The sequence below is a fragment of the Marmota marmota genome, unplaced genomic scaffold (assembly GCF_001458135.2).
Source record: "Marmota marmota marmota unplaced genomic scaffold, marMar, whole genome shotgun sequence".
Classification (NCBI taxonomy): domain Eukaryota; kingdom Metazoa; phylum Chordata; class Mammalia; order Rodentia; family Sciuridae; genus Marmota; species Marmota marmota.
In genome coordinates, this window is record NW_026000169.1 from 2318350 (window position 1) to 2338872 (window position 20523).

Sequence of the window (20523 nt, forward strand, 5' to 3'; positions counted from 1 at the left end):
TCTACCGTGCAGCCAGCGCAGAAGCACTGACACATGGAACGGAGTATGCACTGAAGACAGCAAGGCAGGAAGTCAGCATGTCAACACTTCCCTGAGGCTGCGGAACCACTGCCAGGTGGAAACATGCTAAGGCTCTTTTATCTGAAAAAGAAAAATGTTAACTCCTAATGATCGTTATAAATCCATTTTACATGGATTATTTCATTGGCCCTACTACATCTACCATGCAGCACCCTACCTCTGCTCTATGCTGTTCCCCCAAATTTTGTGGGATACAAATCTCCTCTGGCCAGCAAGATGGTGGGCACCTGAACTATCTCCATATCTACACAGCGGGTACCCACTGGATTGTTTCTCATGGCTGATAAGAAGACAGATTCTGCAGGAAGATGGTCACTTAAAGAGTGGCTGGGAACATACAAGTAAGTGTTCAACTTGGCTAAAGTGGGTTAATTTTGGAATGGGGCTGAATGTCTGGGGAAGAAAGCACTTCCCTAAGGATGGAACCGCTAGAGGCCGCTCTGAGCCAGATTCTCGCTCAGTCGTGTTCTGAACTGAAATCACTTCAAAGCGAAGAGGAAGGCTGCTGAGTAGCACTGGGAGTCATGGCAACACCATGGCTCCTATTTTTAAACTTGTTGGTGAGTGAGCACACAAAGTGTGTGCGGATGCTTGTGGGGGAAGGGGTTCTCATATCTCTGAAGATTATTCTTTCATGAAGTTTTGAGTTTATTAGCAGGTGGCTAATAATCTGACAAGATCAAAGATTTAAACTAGAATCATTGACATGAAAATGGTTCTTTTCTCCTCCTTAACTCCACCACCTTGGTCTCAATCAGAAAGAATCCTTTATGGCTGCGTATCAGTAGTACCAGGAAATTCTTGATAGTTTTAGCCAACATATTCTGAAATTCTGATCTTTATTTCATAAGCTTATTCTGCCAGCTACTTAAGCAATCCACTTGTGTTTCCAGACAAGTTAGTCCAAACCTGCAAATTAAAGGAATCTTTTTGTGGACACCCTGCTTCTTGTGAGGCCAATCTAACGGGTGCTGTGTATTATCTGTATCCCCAGCATCTCGCAAAGGGCTCAGTATATAATAGGGAGTCCAAACGCCTACTGAATGTGTCACCAAGTGAACTGAGACTGAATGCAATTTTGTGAGGTACAGAAAAGTGGCCCCCACATGTCGCGTTTTTCCATTCCCAGCAGAGTTTTATTATTTTTCTCCAATCTCTGACTGAGCATAGGCCTTAAACAAATCCAAACGTATTTAACCTGTCAAAAATGAATCGTGGCCCTGAGGGACATTTGTAAATCATGACAGAGGCCAAGGTCTTGCTGTGCTTGATCATGTCCCTGGCAGTGTTTTTAATGTGCCTATAGCCTCACCACATGTCAGCAGATTTAGAAAAGAAAGTCTGTGTCCGCTTCAGTTCCCTGACTCCCCAGTTTATAGGTATGCAATGACTACATGTGCTTTTCCACAGTGGGATAAAGGATTTTGGAATATACAGGAATGAGATAAAAAAAAAAAAAAAGTAATCCTCCTCTCCAATGGGGAAAGGAAGACCATCAGCAACATCTTAGCTGGGCACAAATGGTGGTAGAGCGTGACATCGACAGGCTCAGCATGAACATCCTTATTGTATAATGGAAACTGTTCTGGGGCTGATTCTGGGGCTGATTCTGGGCTGATCTGGTTTGGTCTTTAGGACAAGAATTTAGCCGAAAAGCCAAGAAAGGAAACTCTTTCTTACAAATCATGCTGTCCTGTAAGTTAAGGATGTGTTCATGGACTTCATAGTCATGCAAATTGATTCAGGTTCTTCAGTAAAGGATGGTGAGCATGGAGCAAAGTATACTTGGAATTTATAAAGACTTCAGTTTGGAACCCAACTTTATCTATAGGTCAAGTAAGCAAGTGACTTAATCTTTCCAGATCTCAGTTTCTTGACCTGAAAAATGGAAGCAATTGTGCTTCTGTACAGTACTTTTATGATTATATAAATGCTAACTATAAATGCTATATAAAGCACTTGGCACCTAGCTTTCACTTAATAACCTTTTCCTTAAGTAAATTTTCTAAATTGATAAAGCTTAGTATTTTTAAGTACCAAACTTTTTTTTATTATGGGAAATATTTTAATGGAAAATTTCTTAAAGGTATTACAGAGCTCTCTTGACTTCTTAAGCTAAGGATAATCAATATAATTTAAGCTCTTATTGATGACTTAACAATGACCATGCTCTTTTGCTATGCAGGGATCCTCTAAGAGGATAAATACTTTCAGGGGAGCATAAGACAGTTTTCCTCAAATGGCCATAGACCACTGTGCTTTTCAAAGTCTTCAGCTGGTTTTTATGATGTCCTCAGCCCCTTTCTACTCTGTCATTTATGAATGCTTCCAGCTTACCTACCTGATCCCTATCATCAGGTTTGTTATATCTAAACTGTTGTTTTCTGGGGAAAACCAAGGAATATCTCAGAAACTTTTTGTTGCCTACCAAGAAAATGGCCTTGAAGCTTTCTCTCTTTGAGTTAACAGAACTTTGATTTTTAACAGAAAATATTACTACCCAGCTTAATAACTAAATTGAACTTCCAAGTTTTTCATGTAGCTAGTTGTACCCATGTATATGAATAACATTGCACCAGTGGATTATAAGCAATGGGTGGCACTTCTGGGGAAACTCCTTAAAAGGGAAGGACCTGCCTCTCCCCTTTTCTAATGCCCATGTACTTCTTGAAACTGGAGTTCCAGTAGCCATCTTGGACACAGGGATGAAGGCCACAACAGTTGAAAGCTGGCAGGAATCTGGGTCCCAGTGATCAAGCAGGCACCACACCAGCTTTGCACAGAACACCTAAATAGGTGTCTTGTATAAACTGACTTACTGACACTCTACACCACACAACATAACCCAACTGCCCTACAAGCTTCCTGAAAATATGTATAAAATTAGAATAAATGAGATTTGAGTTTAAATTAACAACATTCATGTTAGGGCAAGAATTTTGTGTCAGTGATTTCAGTGCAGACCCCTTTTATGACTTCTTCATGGTGTCATCTATGTTCTAGATAAATCCGGTCATTGAGAGTGTGACCTGTTCTCAGGTAAAAGAGCTAAGTCTATGTGTGAACACGTGGTAGACATGATAACAGGAAGGTGGACAATGATCCTGTGTAGTCAGTGGAAATCACTCAGTACTTTAAGTCATAGTCTGTAATTCACACACACTCATAACTTTTTTTCTATGTAGACAATGAGGGAGATTTGACTCGCTGTTAAAATCTACGTTATAATACACTATATTATGATAGCCTTCTATTGTGCTATTTTGACTAAACAAAAGTTTCTGGCATATTTTTGTTCAAGCAAGAAAAAAAAAAAGAAAACGTGGGTGGGAGCGTCTGGAAAATGCCACTGGGAACATGGAAAGGAAGAGAGTTATCTGAGTTCTCTCTCTATTGATGGCCTCGGCTCATCTATTCAGTGAATAAAAAGGCTCCACAGGTTTGTTGTAATGATTTAGTGAGATAATATACATAGAGATCATCTTCTGAAAATGCTCACATTTATTATCATCATTATTAGCCATGATGATGAGCAGTTTGAAGTTTTTGACCTTCAGGAATCATCCAACACTGAATGTATGTTGATACACGACCTCACCTGGGCACCACCTATAACCTCTTTCAGGGAATTCTGAGAGGGACCTCTTAGAATGAGCATGATACTGTCACAGTGTGGCTCCAGAGCTGTTTCAGTTGCTTTGTCAAGGAAGAGCTTTTCTTTAGAAAAAGAAGACAGCTGTGAATTCTCAAAAATATGTAGAGCTACTTGACTATTAAGCCTTACCATTTCTAACCAAATAATAAATGAGCTAGGGCTATTTAGCACCCGTTCTTATGGCCATCAAGACTTTAAAATGGATTTAGACCAGAAGGAAATACCTTGTTGGGAGTCATCAGAGCTAATTCCAGAAAATCCATTTTAAAAGGTTCCTCCCAGCTTACATCCCACCCTCAATCCTTCTCATATAATCACCAGTTTTAGCCACAGGAAGAATTGGGAAAAATGTAACATAGAAACTGTTTCATGCAGTTCTCTTAATAATCTTCTACTTCATTTGACATATGTAAATGTGCATGCGTGGGTGTGGTCTGCATGTGTAATAATACATGCACACAAGGACCTGGGTGTGCTTACCCAGGAATTGCACATATGGCCACTCATGAGCACAGAGAACCAAAGCCAGGAAAGGCTTCAAAATCCTGAAATGAAAGCTGGCTAAAAAAGCAGAGAGGGGCAGCAAAAGATCAATGAGCAGAACGTCCTACAGAGAAAAAGATGAAAAAGAAGAAAGAAAGAAGGGGTGGGGTGTGAAGCAGTAATGAATGAGGAAAAGAAAAAGCATGTGCAGAGAGGGAGGCAGGAGGCAGCCCCCGGCCGGCTGCGGCTGCTGGAAGCCGGACAAGAGGGAACAGATTTCAGCAGCAGGGAGCTCTAATCTGTCAGCAGCAGCTCCTTCTTGTGTGTGACCAGCCGGCCCAGCGTGGAGACGGGTGCCAGTCTGGGCCAGCTAACTGCACCAGACCCTCCCGGAAAGGGATGCGCCACCAATAAAGCCCTGAAAGCTGAGGGAAGCCTTCTCTTGCCCAGCTCTGGCCCCCACCCCTCCCCTGGCTCCTGTCTGCAGCGCTGCTTCAGATACCTTAGCAGTCATTCTGTGTTCCCATTCTTCCAAATCCTCACTGGCCACGTTAGGACCTGGAGAATGTTTTCTAGGATATGACCACCTATGCATCCCTGGCAGGAAGCAAAGAGAAACTCTCAACACTACTTAAGATGTTCAAGGAGTCATGTAGATGCAAAGAGCCAGACAACCACATCTGTTCTCAGGAAGCCCATGTTTGTTAAGCTAACCCAGGCAAGCTCCAGTCCAGCCTTCACTCAGCCTTCCAGCCCAAGTCTGTAACCATAAATGACAGCATTCTCGCTTTCTGGCAACTCATCCCCATCCTCACCCCCACCCAGCCAGCTCTATCCTCTGGTGGGAAGAGAGAGCAGATGGAGAAATGACTCCCACACAATTCCTAAATAATACCAGCTTCAGTTCCCATTAACAGTGAATTTGTACCCTTGTCTGGGTAAGAAATGAGGGAGCAAGAGTCATGGGGACACTGTCAGGCCAGGGCACAGGTTAACAGCAAAGCCCTGGCTGCCTGCCAGCCCTTCTGAGGACATGGTCAAGCAGTTAAGAGGCAGTGTGCTCTCATGTCGAGTCCTCCTCCTGACATCAGGATGCCGGGGCACCTGCCTGCCTGACTCTATCGGATGAGTGCCCCCTGAGATTGTGTCTCATATCTGTAAGATCTATCATCCCACCATATATTCACTAAGACACACATTGAAAGGGTTGGATTAGATGAGGACTAAGGGCTCCTCCTATTCAGACGCTCTGATGCTAAGGGAGGCTGAGTTATCTTCAAAGCTGCACTTTGAATATGTGCTGCACAGTGAGGGGCTGTGTTTCAGGTCCCCAAAGTAGATGCAGTCCAGCTCCAGCCATCATGCAGCCTGAGCTGGGGGCCCTGGATCTCTGCTTTCTTTCTTTTTTTTTTTTTTTTAAAGAGAGAGGGAAGTGGGGTGGGGGAGAGAGAGAGAGAGAGAGAGAGAGAGAGAGAGAGAATTTTTTAATATTTATTTTTTTTAGTTATCGGCGGACACAACATCTTTGTTTGTATGTGGTGCTGAGAATCGAACCCGGGCCACACGCATGCCAGGCAAGCGCGCTACCGCTTGAGCCACATCCCCAGCCCCTGGATCTCTGTTTTCTTAAAAACCTATGAAGTGGGAATAATGATTCCTGTCTTTTCATTCATGTTTTTATCCAATAAATGTTTATCAAGTGTCTACTTCTCAGGCACTGTGCTGGGGATACAGAGTTAAAACAAAAACTCCTGTTCACATGGAGCTTGAATTCCAGTGGAAGGACAAAGACAATAAAATATTTATAAATAAAAAATATACAGTATTTCAGGTAAGTGTCACAGAGAAAAACAGAGAGGGAAAGGGGATAGGGAGTACTTGGGAGGGTAGAAAGCAAAGTTGTCCTTTTAAAAAAAGAAGGTGATGGGAGATGTCTCTGGGGACATTTATATCAGGACTTTTGGTAGGAGCAAATTAATTATTGCACAATGCTGGGTATGCAGTAAGTCCTCAAAAAGGCAACTGATATTAGAGTCATTAGCTTTTACACCCTGGCTGACAAATGTGGTAGATTCCAATATACACCTGCTTGCTGACCCACAGCATTGCCACCAACCTACATCCTTTCTGCGGCAGAATCCCTTCCCTGGAATGAGATCTGTCTGCTTTCTCCACTGAGAATCACTTGCCTAGTTGTTCCTTCCTTTTCGAGACCACCCTCTTCCTTCCCAGAGATAGGCACCACTGTGTCTTCTCCCCCAGCATAGTCCCACATTCCCACATTCTCCAGACCCCTGTGGCCTCAGTGAGCTGTAGCCCTTCCCCAGTCACTCTCCCTCTTTACCCCTGGCCCTCTCAGCCAATCATAAGTCACTTTTTAAAGGAGAAGGAATAAGAAAAAGAAGACAAAAGGAAGTGGGAAAAGAGGAGGAAAAAAGAAAGGAGAAAGAAACATTACATTTGCCTGGGGTAAGTATTAAATCTTACAAGTCAGCCATGGAACTGAATGGGGACCAAGGAAAGGAATGCATGGTAAACATTACTGAATGCTTTTCAGAGGTCTGAATTTAAGGGAAAAGCACTTACTAAAATGACCATTAATGTATCTGGTATGTGGAATGTGAAAGAATGGAGGAAACAGAAGAGTTTGAATAAACCTATATTCAATCACTCTTCCATAAACAGAGCCTGCTTCGCTGTGCCTAACAAGCACTGAATGTAACTTTTAGGATAGTTATTTGAGTCTCAAGTCTTTCCCCCAATTTATATGTCCTTCTACACCATTGAGCAGAGGCGGTCTCTCTCTTCTCTCTTCTCTCTCTCTCTCTCTCTCTCCTTGTAGAACAGGTGTATCTTGATTTATGAAATATTTTGTTTGGGAATGTAGTTTTCTTTAGATGGCAGTGCCTTTCTTTCTGGAGGTGAAGGGCCATTATGTCAGCAATTCCACTTGTAACTGTACATTCATGTGACCTTTTAACTCGTACATGTGTAAATTAGGTTAAGCTACTTGAACCTATCATACATATTTGCCTTACCATAAATCTGCCTGTGGTTGGCACTCAGTAAATGTTTAAATGAGAGATGGGTAATGACCGAGCAGCTCTTGCCCATAATGATTAAACATTAATTGACTCAATTCTTCATGTATTTCTTAACCTTTCAGCACTTTCTAGGCCCAGAGACCTAGAGGGCATCCCATGGGAACAATTGAGCTAATGCAGTGGTTTTGAGGATGGAGAATCTGCCTCAAGACTGCAAGAAGTTCATGCCTATCCCAGCTCTGTTAATAAGAACCCAGCTAAGCACCTTTCTTCACATCACTTATTCAAAGCCATGGTTCCCTGTCCCTCCATGGCTAGGCCAGGAGGAGGAGGAGGATTCCAGTCTTCTGAGGCAGCAACTTTCTCTGGGAAGGAAGAATGGGGCGGGGGGGGGGGGGTTGCCGTATGAAACAAATGTTGAGTAGGAAAACTGGGGACACTGGGGAAAAATAATTAGGCAAGATTCACAAGAGGATGGCTATATTAAGACCCATGTATCTCAAATAGCATCTGCTCTTTCTACAAGTTCCATAAGTAGCTCTGTAGAAGCATTGGGTTCTCAGGCCAGAGAAAGAGCCCAGAAGTATGTGGCAGGTGTGCCATCATCCCAATGACAAAAAACGAACTATCTGAGTATTAGAGAGCACATTGAAAAGGAAAATAACCACTAACTGCTCCCTGGGGAGGTGATAAAGGGAAAATATAGACATGTGCCTTCTAATAGCCAACAATTCCTCCATGGCCCAGGAGCATAAAGATGGATTTGGATAATTGACCTAATCACTTTCTAACCATGTTCAGAACATCCAGGACCAAAAGGTTTTTCAGACTTCTCCCAGAACAAGAGAACAGAATATCATGGCAAAAGAAATTCTTAGAGAACACAAGGCAGAAGAAATTCTCTGGCTTTTTCAGTGAAATAAAGTTCCCAGTTGGAATGAATCTCTCTCAGCATGTCTTGCGCTCTGGTAGGGCATTGTACTGTATTTACTAATAAGGCATAAATGAATGTGACAAAGCTCCAACAGAAAATTAGTTCTTATTAATGCACAAAGCAGAATTATCATATTTAGCAAATAAAAAGACAGAAGCCCTGTTAAATTTGAATTTTAGATAAATAACAAATATTCTTTGGGCATAAGTATGTCCTGTGCAAAATTTGGGAAGGACTTACACTAAAAAAAAAAAAATAGAATCATTGCTTATCTGAAATTCAAATATAACTGAATCGTATTTTTCTGGCAACTCTGGTAAAAGACCTCCAGTCAGCCCAGAGCCTATTTCCAAGTCACTAGCTGGCCAATGAATTAAGGAGTTAAATCCTTTAATTCAAAGAGTTAAGAAGTTATCAATAAAGAATCTGTGTTAATACCTGATAAATAATGTTCATCGGAAACAGTGCATTTTATGGATATTCTCTGAGAATGTTTCCATAACACCATTCAAAAATCCTCCTTTGGTAACTAATAAGTGAATTGCTTCAAATATGTGCCTGTCTTTGGGATTTGGGAGTTCCATATAACCTCTTGTACTGTTCCTGAAATCTACACTTAGGAAATTCCTGCACTTAGGAAGAAAAACCCCGTGTCCTTAGGTATAAATGGGAGTGTTAGTGCCCCTTACAATGCCTCCATGAGGATTGGAGCCCAGTGATGTTACTGAGATTTCAGGTGAGAGGAGAAGATCCTTTCCTAATTCTACCTGGCTAGTGTCCTCCCAGGGCTGGGTGGATCCTAAAAAATCTGTGGAGAAGCCTTTCTTCCCGGGCTGTTGCTAAGAAGGAAACAGCCAGGAGCAGCTGGCCAAAGGAAACTTCTTCCTCATAAAACAACCAACCATTTGCAGCAATTTTATTTGCAAAGATTTCCTGCTGCGACTAAATGGTGAGGCTGCTTGGTTTGTTATTTAAAAGAGTGACCCTAGTGAGTCCAGAGCTCTGAAGGAGGAAGAGTCTGATTTCAGACCAGCATTAGTAGGAGGAGCTGGCACAGAGAGTGCCTAATTGAATTCCAGGGATGTCTTTGAGAATGCAGCAGCGCCTGGTGATAACACCTCAGGCTTGGGGATGCCTCTTTATAATCCCCATGAGTCAACCCAAAGCCTTTCTGGGCCTCATAGAATAGTGTGATAAAATATCCCCAAGAGAGGCTAGGGATTGGAGTCACGAACCAGAAGAAGCTATGTTTGGGAGGAGGGGAAGGAAAAGACTAAATAGAGACAGGTGAGAGATAAGTTGTCCAGCAGGCAGGTGGACAAAGAACCCAAGAAGAGGCAGGAAACCAAGCAGGAGAGAAGATTCATGGAGGAAATTTCCTAGTGGAGAAGAAGGGAGGAAATCCAGGCATTTCCTAAGCAATACACTTGCAAGGTCAAGTACAGCGGGACTCTGGCGCCTCTGGCTCTCTCTCTCTCCTTTATACGGGTGCCTGATGTGCTGATGAATTATCTGCCCTGTAGCATGGTTTTTTATTTTGTTTGGTTGGTTGTTTGGTTTTTTCCTCTTGGGGTGGATACATTTGAGAAAATGGAATTGGACGGATGTAGTCATCTTGAGATAACTACTAAGTAAAAGGTATAGGAGGTCCAGGAGAGCTACCTTCCTGATAGACCACATGGGAGCCTCTAGGGCCTCAGAGAGATGGTAGCAAAGGTTAAACCCACTGTGGCTTCAGAGATATGTGGTTGGAGACCAGGCTTCAGAGAGAACATTAAGCCCAAATGTAAAATAAGCCAGGTAGGAAATCAATGTACCTGCAGATTGCAGCTCACTTGCAGGAAATTTTAAGATAAAAGCAGCAATCCTGGAACATTCCTTCATGATTAGCTTTTTTAAATTTTTTGTACCAGGGATGGAACCAAAGGGGTGCTTAACCACTGAGCAGCATCCCCAGCCACATCCTCCCCCACACACACTTTTTTAAAAATTTTGGGACAGCATCTCCCTAAGTTGCTAGGGCTTCACTAATTTGTGGCTTTGAACTTGTGATCCTCCTGCCTCAGCCTCTCATGTTGCTTGGATTACAGGCTTGTGCCACCATGCCTGGTGGTTTTAATTAGTAAATATTTGGGAAGATAATCTGGGTCAAGTTTCAATTTAACACTAAAAATACTGGGAGAAAACCTGCACTTATAGAACTGAATCAGCAATGAGTTTTTAAAGGAAATCCTTTTTTTTTTTTTTAAGTGGTACTAGGTATTGAACCCAGGGGTGTTCAACTACTGAGCTATAGACACAGCCCTTTTCTTTTTATTGATTGATTGATTGATTGATTGATTGAGACAGGGCCTCACTAAGTGGCTGATCCTGATCTCAAACTGGATCAGGTCCTCTCCACTCTTGGGTAGCTGGGATTCTAACCTTGTGCAGGGTTTAAGGGGAATCTTAGCTCCCTTTGGCAGAGTAGGTGTGCACTGTCTCAGAGGCCATCATTCAATCACTTCCCTGGCACACAGTGTGCTGGGAATGAGGCAGAAATAGACAGAAAGGCCACAGCTCTCATAGAACTTGCAGGGAAGAGAGACAAAGCATGTAATTATCATAGTTTGAAGAGTGTCTTTACTGGAAAAGTTCAAGATGCAATAAGAGCATTGTTATGGTTTGGATATGAGGTGTTTCCCCAAAGCTCCTGTTAATGCAGGGCTATTCAGATGTGCAATGATTCAATTATGAGAGCTGTAACCTAGTCAGCTTATTCTAGTTTGAATGGACTTTCTGGGTGATAGTTGTAGACAGGAGAGGCATTCCTGAAGGAGGTAAGTCATGGGGGTGTGCCGGGCAAGGGGAGAGCTTCTCTATGATGCCTTCCCTCCTCTCTGTCTTTCTCTCTTCTTCTTGACCTGGCCATGAGCCGAGTAGCTTTCCTCTGTTGGACTATTCTCCCATTATATTCTGCCTCAGCTTGGGCCCAAGGTAATAGAATTAGCAGGCTAAGGTCTGAGACCTCTGAATTGTTGAGCCCCAAATAAACTTTTCCTCCTCCAAGTTGTTCTTGTCAGGTATTTTGGTCACAGCGATGAAGAGCTGACTAAAGCAGGCACATAGCAGGGTGATGTTACTCCAAGGGACAAGAAGGACTTCCCAGTGGAAGCCTGAGGAATATAGCACAGGCAGGTAAAGGGTCATCTGCAAGTGTCTACTGGTGGGAAGGGGCATGCTGGGGAATATGTTCAAGACAGAGAGAGGAAAGAGCTGGAAGTCAAAGAGAACATAATATCTTCAAAATATAAAGAAAGTTCAGTTTTGAAGGGAGGTGGGGTGATGTCTAAGGGCGAGAATGGCATGACACAATTTTGGAAAGGGAGGCAGGGGCCATGCTGCAGAAGGCTTTGTAAACCATACGAAGGAGACGGGGCTTTATTACAAAGCAATGAGAATAACTGAAAGGTATTAGGCAGGCAAGTGATGAAGTCACATTTTCATTTTATATCACTCTGGCTGCAATGCAGATTTAAAATAAGCAGAACTGGGCACAGGAAGATCATTTAAGAAGCCCTGCAGCAACACAGGGAAGAAAAAGATGGACTAGAATGTGGTAGGGAACATGAAAACAAGCAAAGCATTCCAGAGGTGTCGGGAGGCTAAAACCTATAACAAATGGCAGGACTGGCTAGGAGATGTCAGGGATAGAGAATCAAAAAAGACATCTTGGAAAGTTTGATTTTAGGCAATTTGCTAATAGGGATGCATCGTTTATAGGCATTATGGATTTGGCTAGGAGAGGCTGGGAAGGTACATTTGGGAGAAAAGGCAGGCAGTTTCATTTTGGCCTTTAGCCTCCAAAGGAATGTTTTTGGTTCTAGTTAAAACTGTAAACCAGGGGCTTCATTAAGAGGGTCTGAATAGAGATGTCACCTTGGGGTGACATTAGTTGTATCCCTGGAAATGAATGAAAAAAGCAGAGGGTCTAGAAGACAACCCCAAGGAACACTCAAATTTGAAGAATGCCAAAAGAAAGAGAAGCACGTTAAGAAGCCTAAGTGGAATTACCAGGGAGGAAGAAGAGAATGGAGACAGTTGTACCAAACAAGGGCTAATATTTACAGATTACAGATTATGGAGAGAGCAGAAAGCTCAAGCTAGGAGGATAATAGGATTAGATCAGAGATAACAGCCACATTAAAGTTGCTTTTAGTTTCGATCTGAAATTAAGAGCTTCATCTAGAGACTACAGTTCAACTCCTTTCTAGAAATTAAACAAGTATAAGAAGGTACCCATCCAAACCTCTACCAATTGCATTTCACCTTTCTCAGAATTAATTTCCCCTACATGTTCCCACTATTTCATTCCTTCAGCTGGATCTAAGTATGCATTATATTTTCTGTACACTTTTATGTATATCTGACATAGTACAAAAAATAAAATAAAAAGGATGTTCAAAACATTTGTTGGGGGAAAAAAAGTGCAGTATTGAACAGCAGGTATAACCATATTTCTACATATGTAAAATTACAGATTTATGCCCATATAGCTGTATATGCACAAAGATGGCTAGAAGGATACTCACTAATTATTTCAACAGTAATTGTCGTTGGTTAGTCAGATTTAAGGTCATTTTCATATTCTTTTCTGTGTTCTTCTGAAACTTTACAATATGGATACATAGCGATATTATACAAATAATGAACCACGAAAGCATAGCATAGGATCTTCTACCTCATGCAGTCAATCACTACCTCTAGGAGGCTGCACTAGAGTCATGGCTGGGCTATATGAGGTGAGTCAGGAGAGCAGCGCTCTATGGATATGTTGGTCTTGCTTAAACAAACCAGACTAAGAGAAACCATGCATGTTGCTTCCACAGCAGCCTTTTTACTCAAAAAGACTGTGGAGAAGCAAAGGAGATAAAACCAAGTCTATTTCTTTAAGAGAAGAGCACTCTTCAGATGCTAACAGATGCTTGTAACATATTCTCTTCCCAAGGCAGATCATTCCAAGGTAAGTAGCCTTGTACTCCCTTGGTTCTATGACTACTGTTCTCTCCTAGTGATCAAGGACTTGGGGATCAGAGAGGTCTGGGTTCAGTTTCACACTGAACCACTCACTTGTAGCATAGCTGTGGACAATTCATGCCTATAAGCCCATTCTCTTACATTATAAAAAGAAAATGATGTTTAAAACTCAACTATATTTTGAGGATTGAATGAGGTCAAACATGCAAAACACCTAAGAGTAACATCTAGCACACAATAAGTAAATGCTCAGTAAGTGGTAGTCGTTTTATATTAGAACAAGGACATGGTGCAACAAGGTTTGGATCTGAAAAACTCTCTCCATTGTGACCAGTTGCCATCCAAAGGGCCACCTTCCACCAGCGGCCATCCTGAAAAGCTCTTCCCACAGGTTCTGAGCCTCCAACCCCAGTCTCTGAAGCTCTCCTTGGTCTCTACCCACTACCCCTTGTTTCTCACTCACCTATTGAGCATATTCGACTGATAGATTCTCTTCTCGTGGGTGTTGTAGCAACTGCTCTTGGGCTCAGGGATGAAGCTGTGTTCAGACAGCATGTCAGAAGCAGCAGTGGTGATTATAGCAATTCCATCTCTCACTCTGGCAGGGAGACCATAGTCCCACTCATCATATGATACAGAGATGAGCCCAGTGGGAAACTCCAAGGGCACTGTGTCTGTATCCCCTGCCACCAGACTAGGCACAATCCACGTGTAGCCATAGCCAGTCAGCCCTACTGAGTTGGCCACTTCAAAGATGTAGGTGGCTTCCTCCTTGGTACAGTAAAGAAGAATGATGGGGCTTTGAAGTTTCTTGAGCTGATTCTGGATCTTAGAATCTCCATCATCCAGGGACATGTCCAGTAAGAGGACTTCCTCTAGCTCCCAGCCCACGAAGCTGTTCTCGATGGTGCTGCGGATCTTGTTTACAAAGTCCTGATAGCCAGGGAAGTAAGTGGTGACAATAGAAAAGATGTACCAGTCGTATTCTTCCATGATATTGAGCATTACCGAAGCTTGCTGTTCAATGGATGGGCCAAACTGGAAGAACATGGAGGATTCATCCTAGAACAGCAAAGGTACAAAAAAGAGAGAGGAAAAACATTTGAATCACAAAAATTTTTAATAAGTTTCTGTAAGTATTTCTTGGAATTTAGAGAAAATCTACAGATTTATACTCTTCTTATCTGAAATCCTTGGGGCCAGAGTCTAAGACAGTTCTTCAAAATAAAACATGTAAATATTTCTAGAGCAAAACAGGTAGAGTCCCAAAAAGTGAAGTTGAGGTTCTAAGTGGCTTCATTTCACTTCAGGTCAGACTTTGCTATCAGGTGAATTACAAACTACACACACACACACACACACACACATACACACACACACGCATTCCTTCTCTCTCTTTCCATTTTTCAAGGATTTCTGAATTTCTCAATCGCAGATGTGTATAATTCAGTAACATTATATACCCTAAAATGCTATCAATCTACCCTTAGACCTATCTACAGAGATAGCACAGGCTCACTGGCCCAGAAGGTATATGATGCTCAGGTATGGATACGAGGGAGAAGAATGTGTAAATAATGTAACGGCTAATGTGGTCTAACCTTTGCTCTGATAATACAATTTGCAAGTTAGAGTAAGGCTCAAATACGGCATCTAAGCTACGTGTTAAAACTACTGGTATTCAAGCTCATGTGTAAGCTGTATTCTAGAGTGACACGAGAAAATTATTCTTTCTTGTATCCACATAATGCGTCTTGGACTGACTACATACCACACAGACACCTTTCTGCCATTGCTGAGCATCTTCTATTTTCTCCTTCTTTTCAAGAGAGAGGCCATTTTACATTTCTCCCATTTTAAGCTGCATTTCACCTGCTGTTCTGAGATGTCAAGCCCTGTATTTTATCTCTACCTTATAGCGACAAGAATCTGACCGCAAAATGAGCATCCTCTCAGGCTTGTCCTGCACTCTCAGTCCATTTCCCCCTGATTTCCTCCTGGGTAATGGTATCTCTTTTCTTGGTCTGTGCCCCTGTCTTGTATCAGATGGTTCATCTCCATTTTATAACAATCCCGACTGACAAAATTGTGTCTCTCTCCAAGGGGCTATTCCTTTTTATCCCCCAACTAGTGTTTCAAAGTACAGTTACAAGAGACCAAGAAAATGGGCTTTTATACAAAATTATATAGTGATTCCTTAGTTTAGGAACATATTGCTGTACAGCTGAGAAATTGCTGAGTATTTCTTGGGCACCCACTATTGAAAAAAATACAGGTTGGGAAATATCCAGCTGGTGTCCAAAGACCCTGATTCGGCAATGAGAGCTGCCAGCCCCTTAGCTCTGCCAGAGCCATTTGCTTCTCGTGGCTTGAGCTTTATACATTTCCCACAGGCTACCCAGAATGGAAGAGCAGATGGATAGTCATCTGGGGGCAATTCTTCCAGCTAAGTTTAGAATGGTGCTTATACTGGCTTCCTCCCCTGGACTTACCCATACATTTGTAGAGAAACTTAAAGGACCGTGGAATTCAGAAGAGCAGAAGGGGTGGGGTGCCAAGAGTGCATAGGTAGAGCAAAGGGAATTAATTCATACTGGTATGATTATGTCACATATGCACCCATTCCAAACTCTTGGTCAGACACTGCTTCTAGACTTCTACAACACAAGATCTATCTGAAAACAAAGATGACCCCTCCTTAGGTTATAGACATAGTGCTGTTTCTGATATTGATTCCATATACTGAAATTCAACCCCTAGGGCAATGGTGTTAGGAGTGGGATCCTTTGGGAGGTGATTAGGTCAAGAAGGTTCAAGCTTCAAGAATGGGAGTAGCACCCTTACAGACAGACTGAGAGCTACCTTGACCTTCCCATCTCATGCAGACAGACAGAAGATGCCACTCATGAACCAGAGAGTAGAAGAGTGAGCCTCATTATACACCAAGTCTGCTGGTACCTTGATCTTCCCAGCTTCCAAGACTGAAAACTAAATTTCTGTTGTATATAAGCTACCTAGTTTATTGCACTTCATTACAGAAGCTGAAAGAACTTAGACACGTGGGAATCTAAAACAACAAAGCTTAATTATTCCAAGACTTGTCAGGGGCCCATAGAGAATCACAAAAACAGGAAAGAAAGTCTAGTGACAGAACAACACACCTAGAATAGCTATCGCTTTAAAGAAATAATTACTTTTTTTCCTTGTTATGCTCCCAGATAAAAGGGAATTTGGGGGACTTCAAATGGGAACTACTATCCTGTGAATTTCTAAAAGCCCAGTGGTTATAGCAAAGTTGAAAAGCTTTCAAATATACCTTAAGATAGACAAGGCTTGGGTTGATAGAGATCCCGACTGCAAACAAAGTACATCTATAGATGAACCAAACTTATCATGAGGAAGCTCTTGAATGCCAAGTGTACAGTGACACCACACTTGGCTCAAATACATAGCAAGAGTTAGCTATGAGAGAAACCCGTAGGGGTCCATAACAGATAACCTCGTGCTAATGAGATTGAATTTAAAGGAAATCAATCTATGAAATACCAACCTAACCCTCCCTACCCTTCTTGATCATTTTATACCCTCCCCTCCCAAGGTTATAAATGAACTTGTAAAGACAACGTCAGCTATTATGAGAAGAAAGTCAATGCGGGGGAGAGTAAGAGAAGAGAAAATTAACAGGGGGCCATCAAATCCCCACCATATCCTGATTTCACCTTCTAATTCTGTTGTCCTACACAACTTCATTTTGCTTTGGACTCTTCTGCCCCCATCTATGCTCAGTTCAGCCATTTTATCTTGCCAGTCCTTCATTAACTAATGATACCTTCTAAGACCATTTAATCTGGCACCAAAAGGAGTTTACTGAAGCCAAAGAGAAATCAAGAGACAGAGTTATGACTTGGGCAAATACTTCCCGGTATAATGAGTAGACCAGTGTTATTAATTTCATTGACACATCAATCTGGTGGATGGTGGTCAGGAATGGAACAGCTCTTTTTCAAAAAAGCTTTGGGATCACTGTAAGTTGCAAATGGTGACAGATTTTGCAAATTATGGCTGCAGCCACAAATCAAAGTGCAATCTTCATGTGTGCACAGAGTGGAAAGGACTGGTGGCCACACATCCATCTTTGCAGGCACCCAGCATGCACTGTGATCACCCACAAGTGATCAAGGATGAAGGACAGATATATAATTCTGTTTGCAGCTCACTATGCTTCCACACTTAAATTTTTATCTCCTAATGTCATTACAAAATGTTGACATGCAGGGGTTCTTTGTGTAGCCTCCTCTTAGTAGAGATTCCCAGTCAAATTTATTGCATGAATGCACTTCTTCAACTTGCCTTGAAAGCATCCCTAAATAAAAGGCTACCATAAATGAGATGAGCAATTAGCACAGGAAAGGTAGAATTGTACATTAGACTCCATCAGTCTACAACCTTTATGTTGTACTTCCATTACTTTGATGTTCATGGTGTTTATTTGCTAATAAGAAACCAAAATAAAGTACTTTTTCATCCCATTATCTGCCTCAGAAAATAATTGCCTCAAGAATTAGCAGTACATGGAATTTTTCTTCTGCATCATCCAGATCCCCTACCGATCCACTTCTGAAATAAAGGATTAAGTACTGCAACTACCATCATGCCCCTGGCAGTAGTCTTTAGCTCAGCCCCGCTTTGGGGATTGTCTCGCCTGAAGAGAGCCATTTACCCAAAGTCATGCTCCCTTCCTGGAGTAAACAGTGTTGAATGACTGGTTGTCAAGGGGTATAAAGACCTGGTCTTTTTGCCCTAACTCCGGATGACTCTGAAAGGTCAGTCTATCTTAAGAATTAAGATTAACAGGGATAGCTGGAGTTTCCATTAAAACTATATCATTCAGTACTTCTTCCTCTACCCAGTCCTGCCCCATCTTCCCATCCCTTCCCTTTCATGGTGTCGGTCTCAAGAACACTCCCTAATTAGCCCTCTGGATATTAACCTTAGTCTCAGAGTCTGCTGTTCAGGGTACCTGACTCTACTCATCTTCCCTTTCCAATATGTAAAAGAGGTGGCTTAAAAGAGAACATTAGATGTATTTTTCAAATACTAAAATAACTTAGACTGTAAAAAGATAAGTCTTTGCCCATTAGCTCCAGAGGAGAGAACTAGAACCAAGGAGTAAAAATATTAAAAGTGACACAGTATATGAAATGTGTATGCAACAATTGTGGATTTTTTTTTAAGGTAGGGTCTTCCTATGTTGCCCAATTGAATTGAATTTCTGGGCTTCAATGACTCTCTCACCTCAGCCTCCCAAGTAGCTGAGACTACAGGCATGTATCATTGTGCTTGGTTCACAATGATAGCTTTTTAAAATGGAATGGGCCTCAAATGGAAGCAAGATTATTATCTGACCTAAACCCAAATACTCTGGAAAACTCCATGCTCACCTTTAGGACCTGATTCAAATACCAGCTCTTTGATGGATGACATTTTTTCCTAAACCCCCTCCCCACATCCAGTTAGTTCTACCTCCCTGGGCTTTCATGACCTTTTGTACATGCCTATCACAATGCTTAGCACACAGTAACATGTGCTTGCTTCCTCCCACTAAAAGTGTGTGTTTCTCAAGAGCAGGGCTATGCCTTAAACATCTCTGGATCCCCATGTGGTACCTGAAAAAAAAATTATACTGTTTGTTGCATTAATATTACCAAGAAGTTTCCCTTATTGGGTGGGAAATTAATGAAATGACACCGATGGTCACATTCAGTTCCAAATTTCTGTGCTAACAGTATGTGCCCACCTCGTGGATATAAGATATGCCTGAAAACACGAGGCGACCCCTGCTATAACTAGCCATGGTGGCAAAAAAAAAAAAAAATGCTACCAGAACTTATTTACTTGCCTTTGCAGCAAACTCAACTCTTCCAAGCCCCCTTCTCCTTCTCCTATTCGCTCTTAAACTGACTCCAATCAGTCCTTTAGCCCCACCAGTCCACTGAAAGTCCTGTAAAAGGCACTGGTGACCTTGATACCACCAACTCCAATGTCAATGTGCAGTCATTCCTGTCTACTAGAGCATTTGGCCTCCTTTATCCCCTTGCCATAACAGCCTGCTATATGGCCTCCTTGCCTCTGTCGCAACCCCTCCATCTATGCTCAAAAGGAAGCAGAATGATCCTTTAAAAATTTAAATCATAAGATGTTATTCTTTGCTCAAAACTCTCAATGGCTTCCCAATTTACTCAAAAAGAAACAGCCAATGCCCTTGATTTGGACTCCCTATTCCCCTTGGAAGCCCTGTGCTTGTGCTCCATCTTCTTCCCTGTGCTCAGGCACTTGCTCTCACTTGAGCACATTTGCATATTCCTGCCTGGCCCTTTGCTCTAGTCACTGCCAGCCAGAAACATTCCTCTCCAGCTGGCCAGGTATCCACAGGGTTAACACATGCACCTCTTTCAAGTCTGGGAAAATCTCTCATCTTCTTAACAAAGCCCTCTCAGTGCTGACCACTCAATGGAGTACTGAAGCCTGCTGTCCCTTGTCATGAACATGCTTGATCCTCCTCAATGGCTCCATTCTCTCTTTTTTGCCATACTATTTACCAACTTCTAACAGTCTACATGATAACTTATATGATATATTTATTACAAACTTCCTGCCTCTTCCAAACTAGGATGGGAACACCATGAGGCAGGGATATCACTGTTCATTCCTGTAACCCTACACCTAGAATGGGCCTGGCCCAGAGTGCAAGCTTAGAAAATTGTTGGAATTTAATGAATGGGGTTATTGATGCTGCAAGCAGATAATTCTCAAATCTAGCTTGTCTTTGCTGGTTATCCAATTGCAACTCTACTTTTAAATTCTTTCATATTATTAAAATCTGAGTACTTTATTACATCATAGGGATCAAAGTTCTGTAAGAACATTTGAATAGTTTCAGATTAAAATAAGTCTGATCTTGCTTTGCTTTACGTGAATAAACAAAATTCTCCTCTGTTCCTAATTCACTTCTTGAGAAAAATCTGTCTTATGAAAGAAGCCTAGCACTACTAGGCTTTCACTAAAAATTTTCCCTACCACCAGATTTAGAAGGTAAGTGTAGAAACAATAGGGTAAGGGGCCAGGGTTACCCTGGCTGCCCTGAGAGAAGTCCTGGGTATTCCTTCTTTACTTCTTCTACATGTGATGCAGAGTAAAAACAATATAGGGAGGAAAACTCTCTTTCTTCTTCCAAAATAAAGGGAAGGATTTTTCTCTACCCATTCAACCCCAAGAGATCAGTTCCTTCGATGACTAGATATCCTCATAAC

General features: G+C 42.0%; 1 protein-coding gene across 1 annotated transcript in view; it reads right to left on the bottom strand.

The window, feature by feature from the left end:
- Positions 1–20523, bottom strand: part of Grin2b (glutamate ionotropic receptor NMDA type subunit 2B) — a 413750-nt gene that overhangs the window by 182761 nt on the left and 210466 nt on the right. The window contains exon 5 of the mRNA XM_015498186.2: positions 13677–14275. Within this exon, the coding sequence (XP_015353672.1) occupies positions 13677–14275 (599 nt within the window). The remainder of the gene's footprint in view (positions 1–13676; positions 14276–20523) is intronic.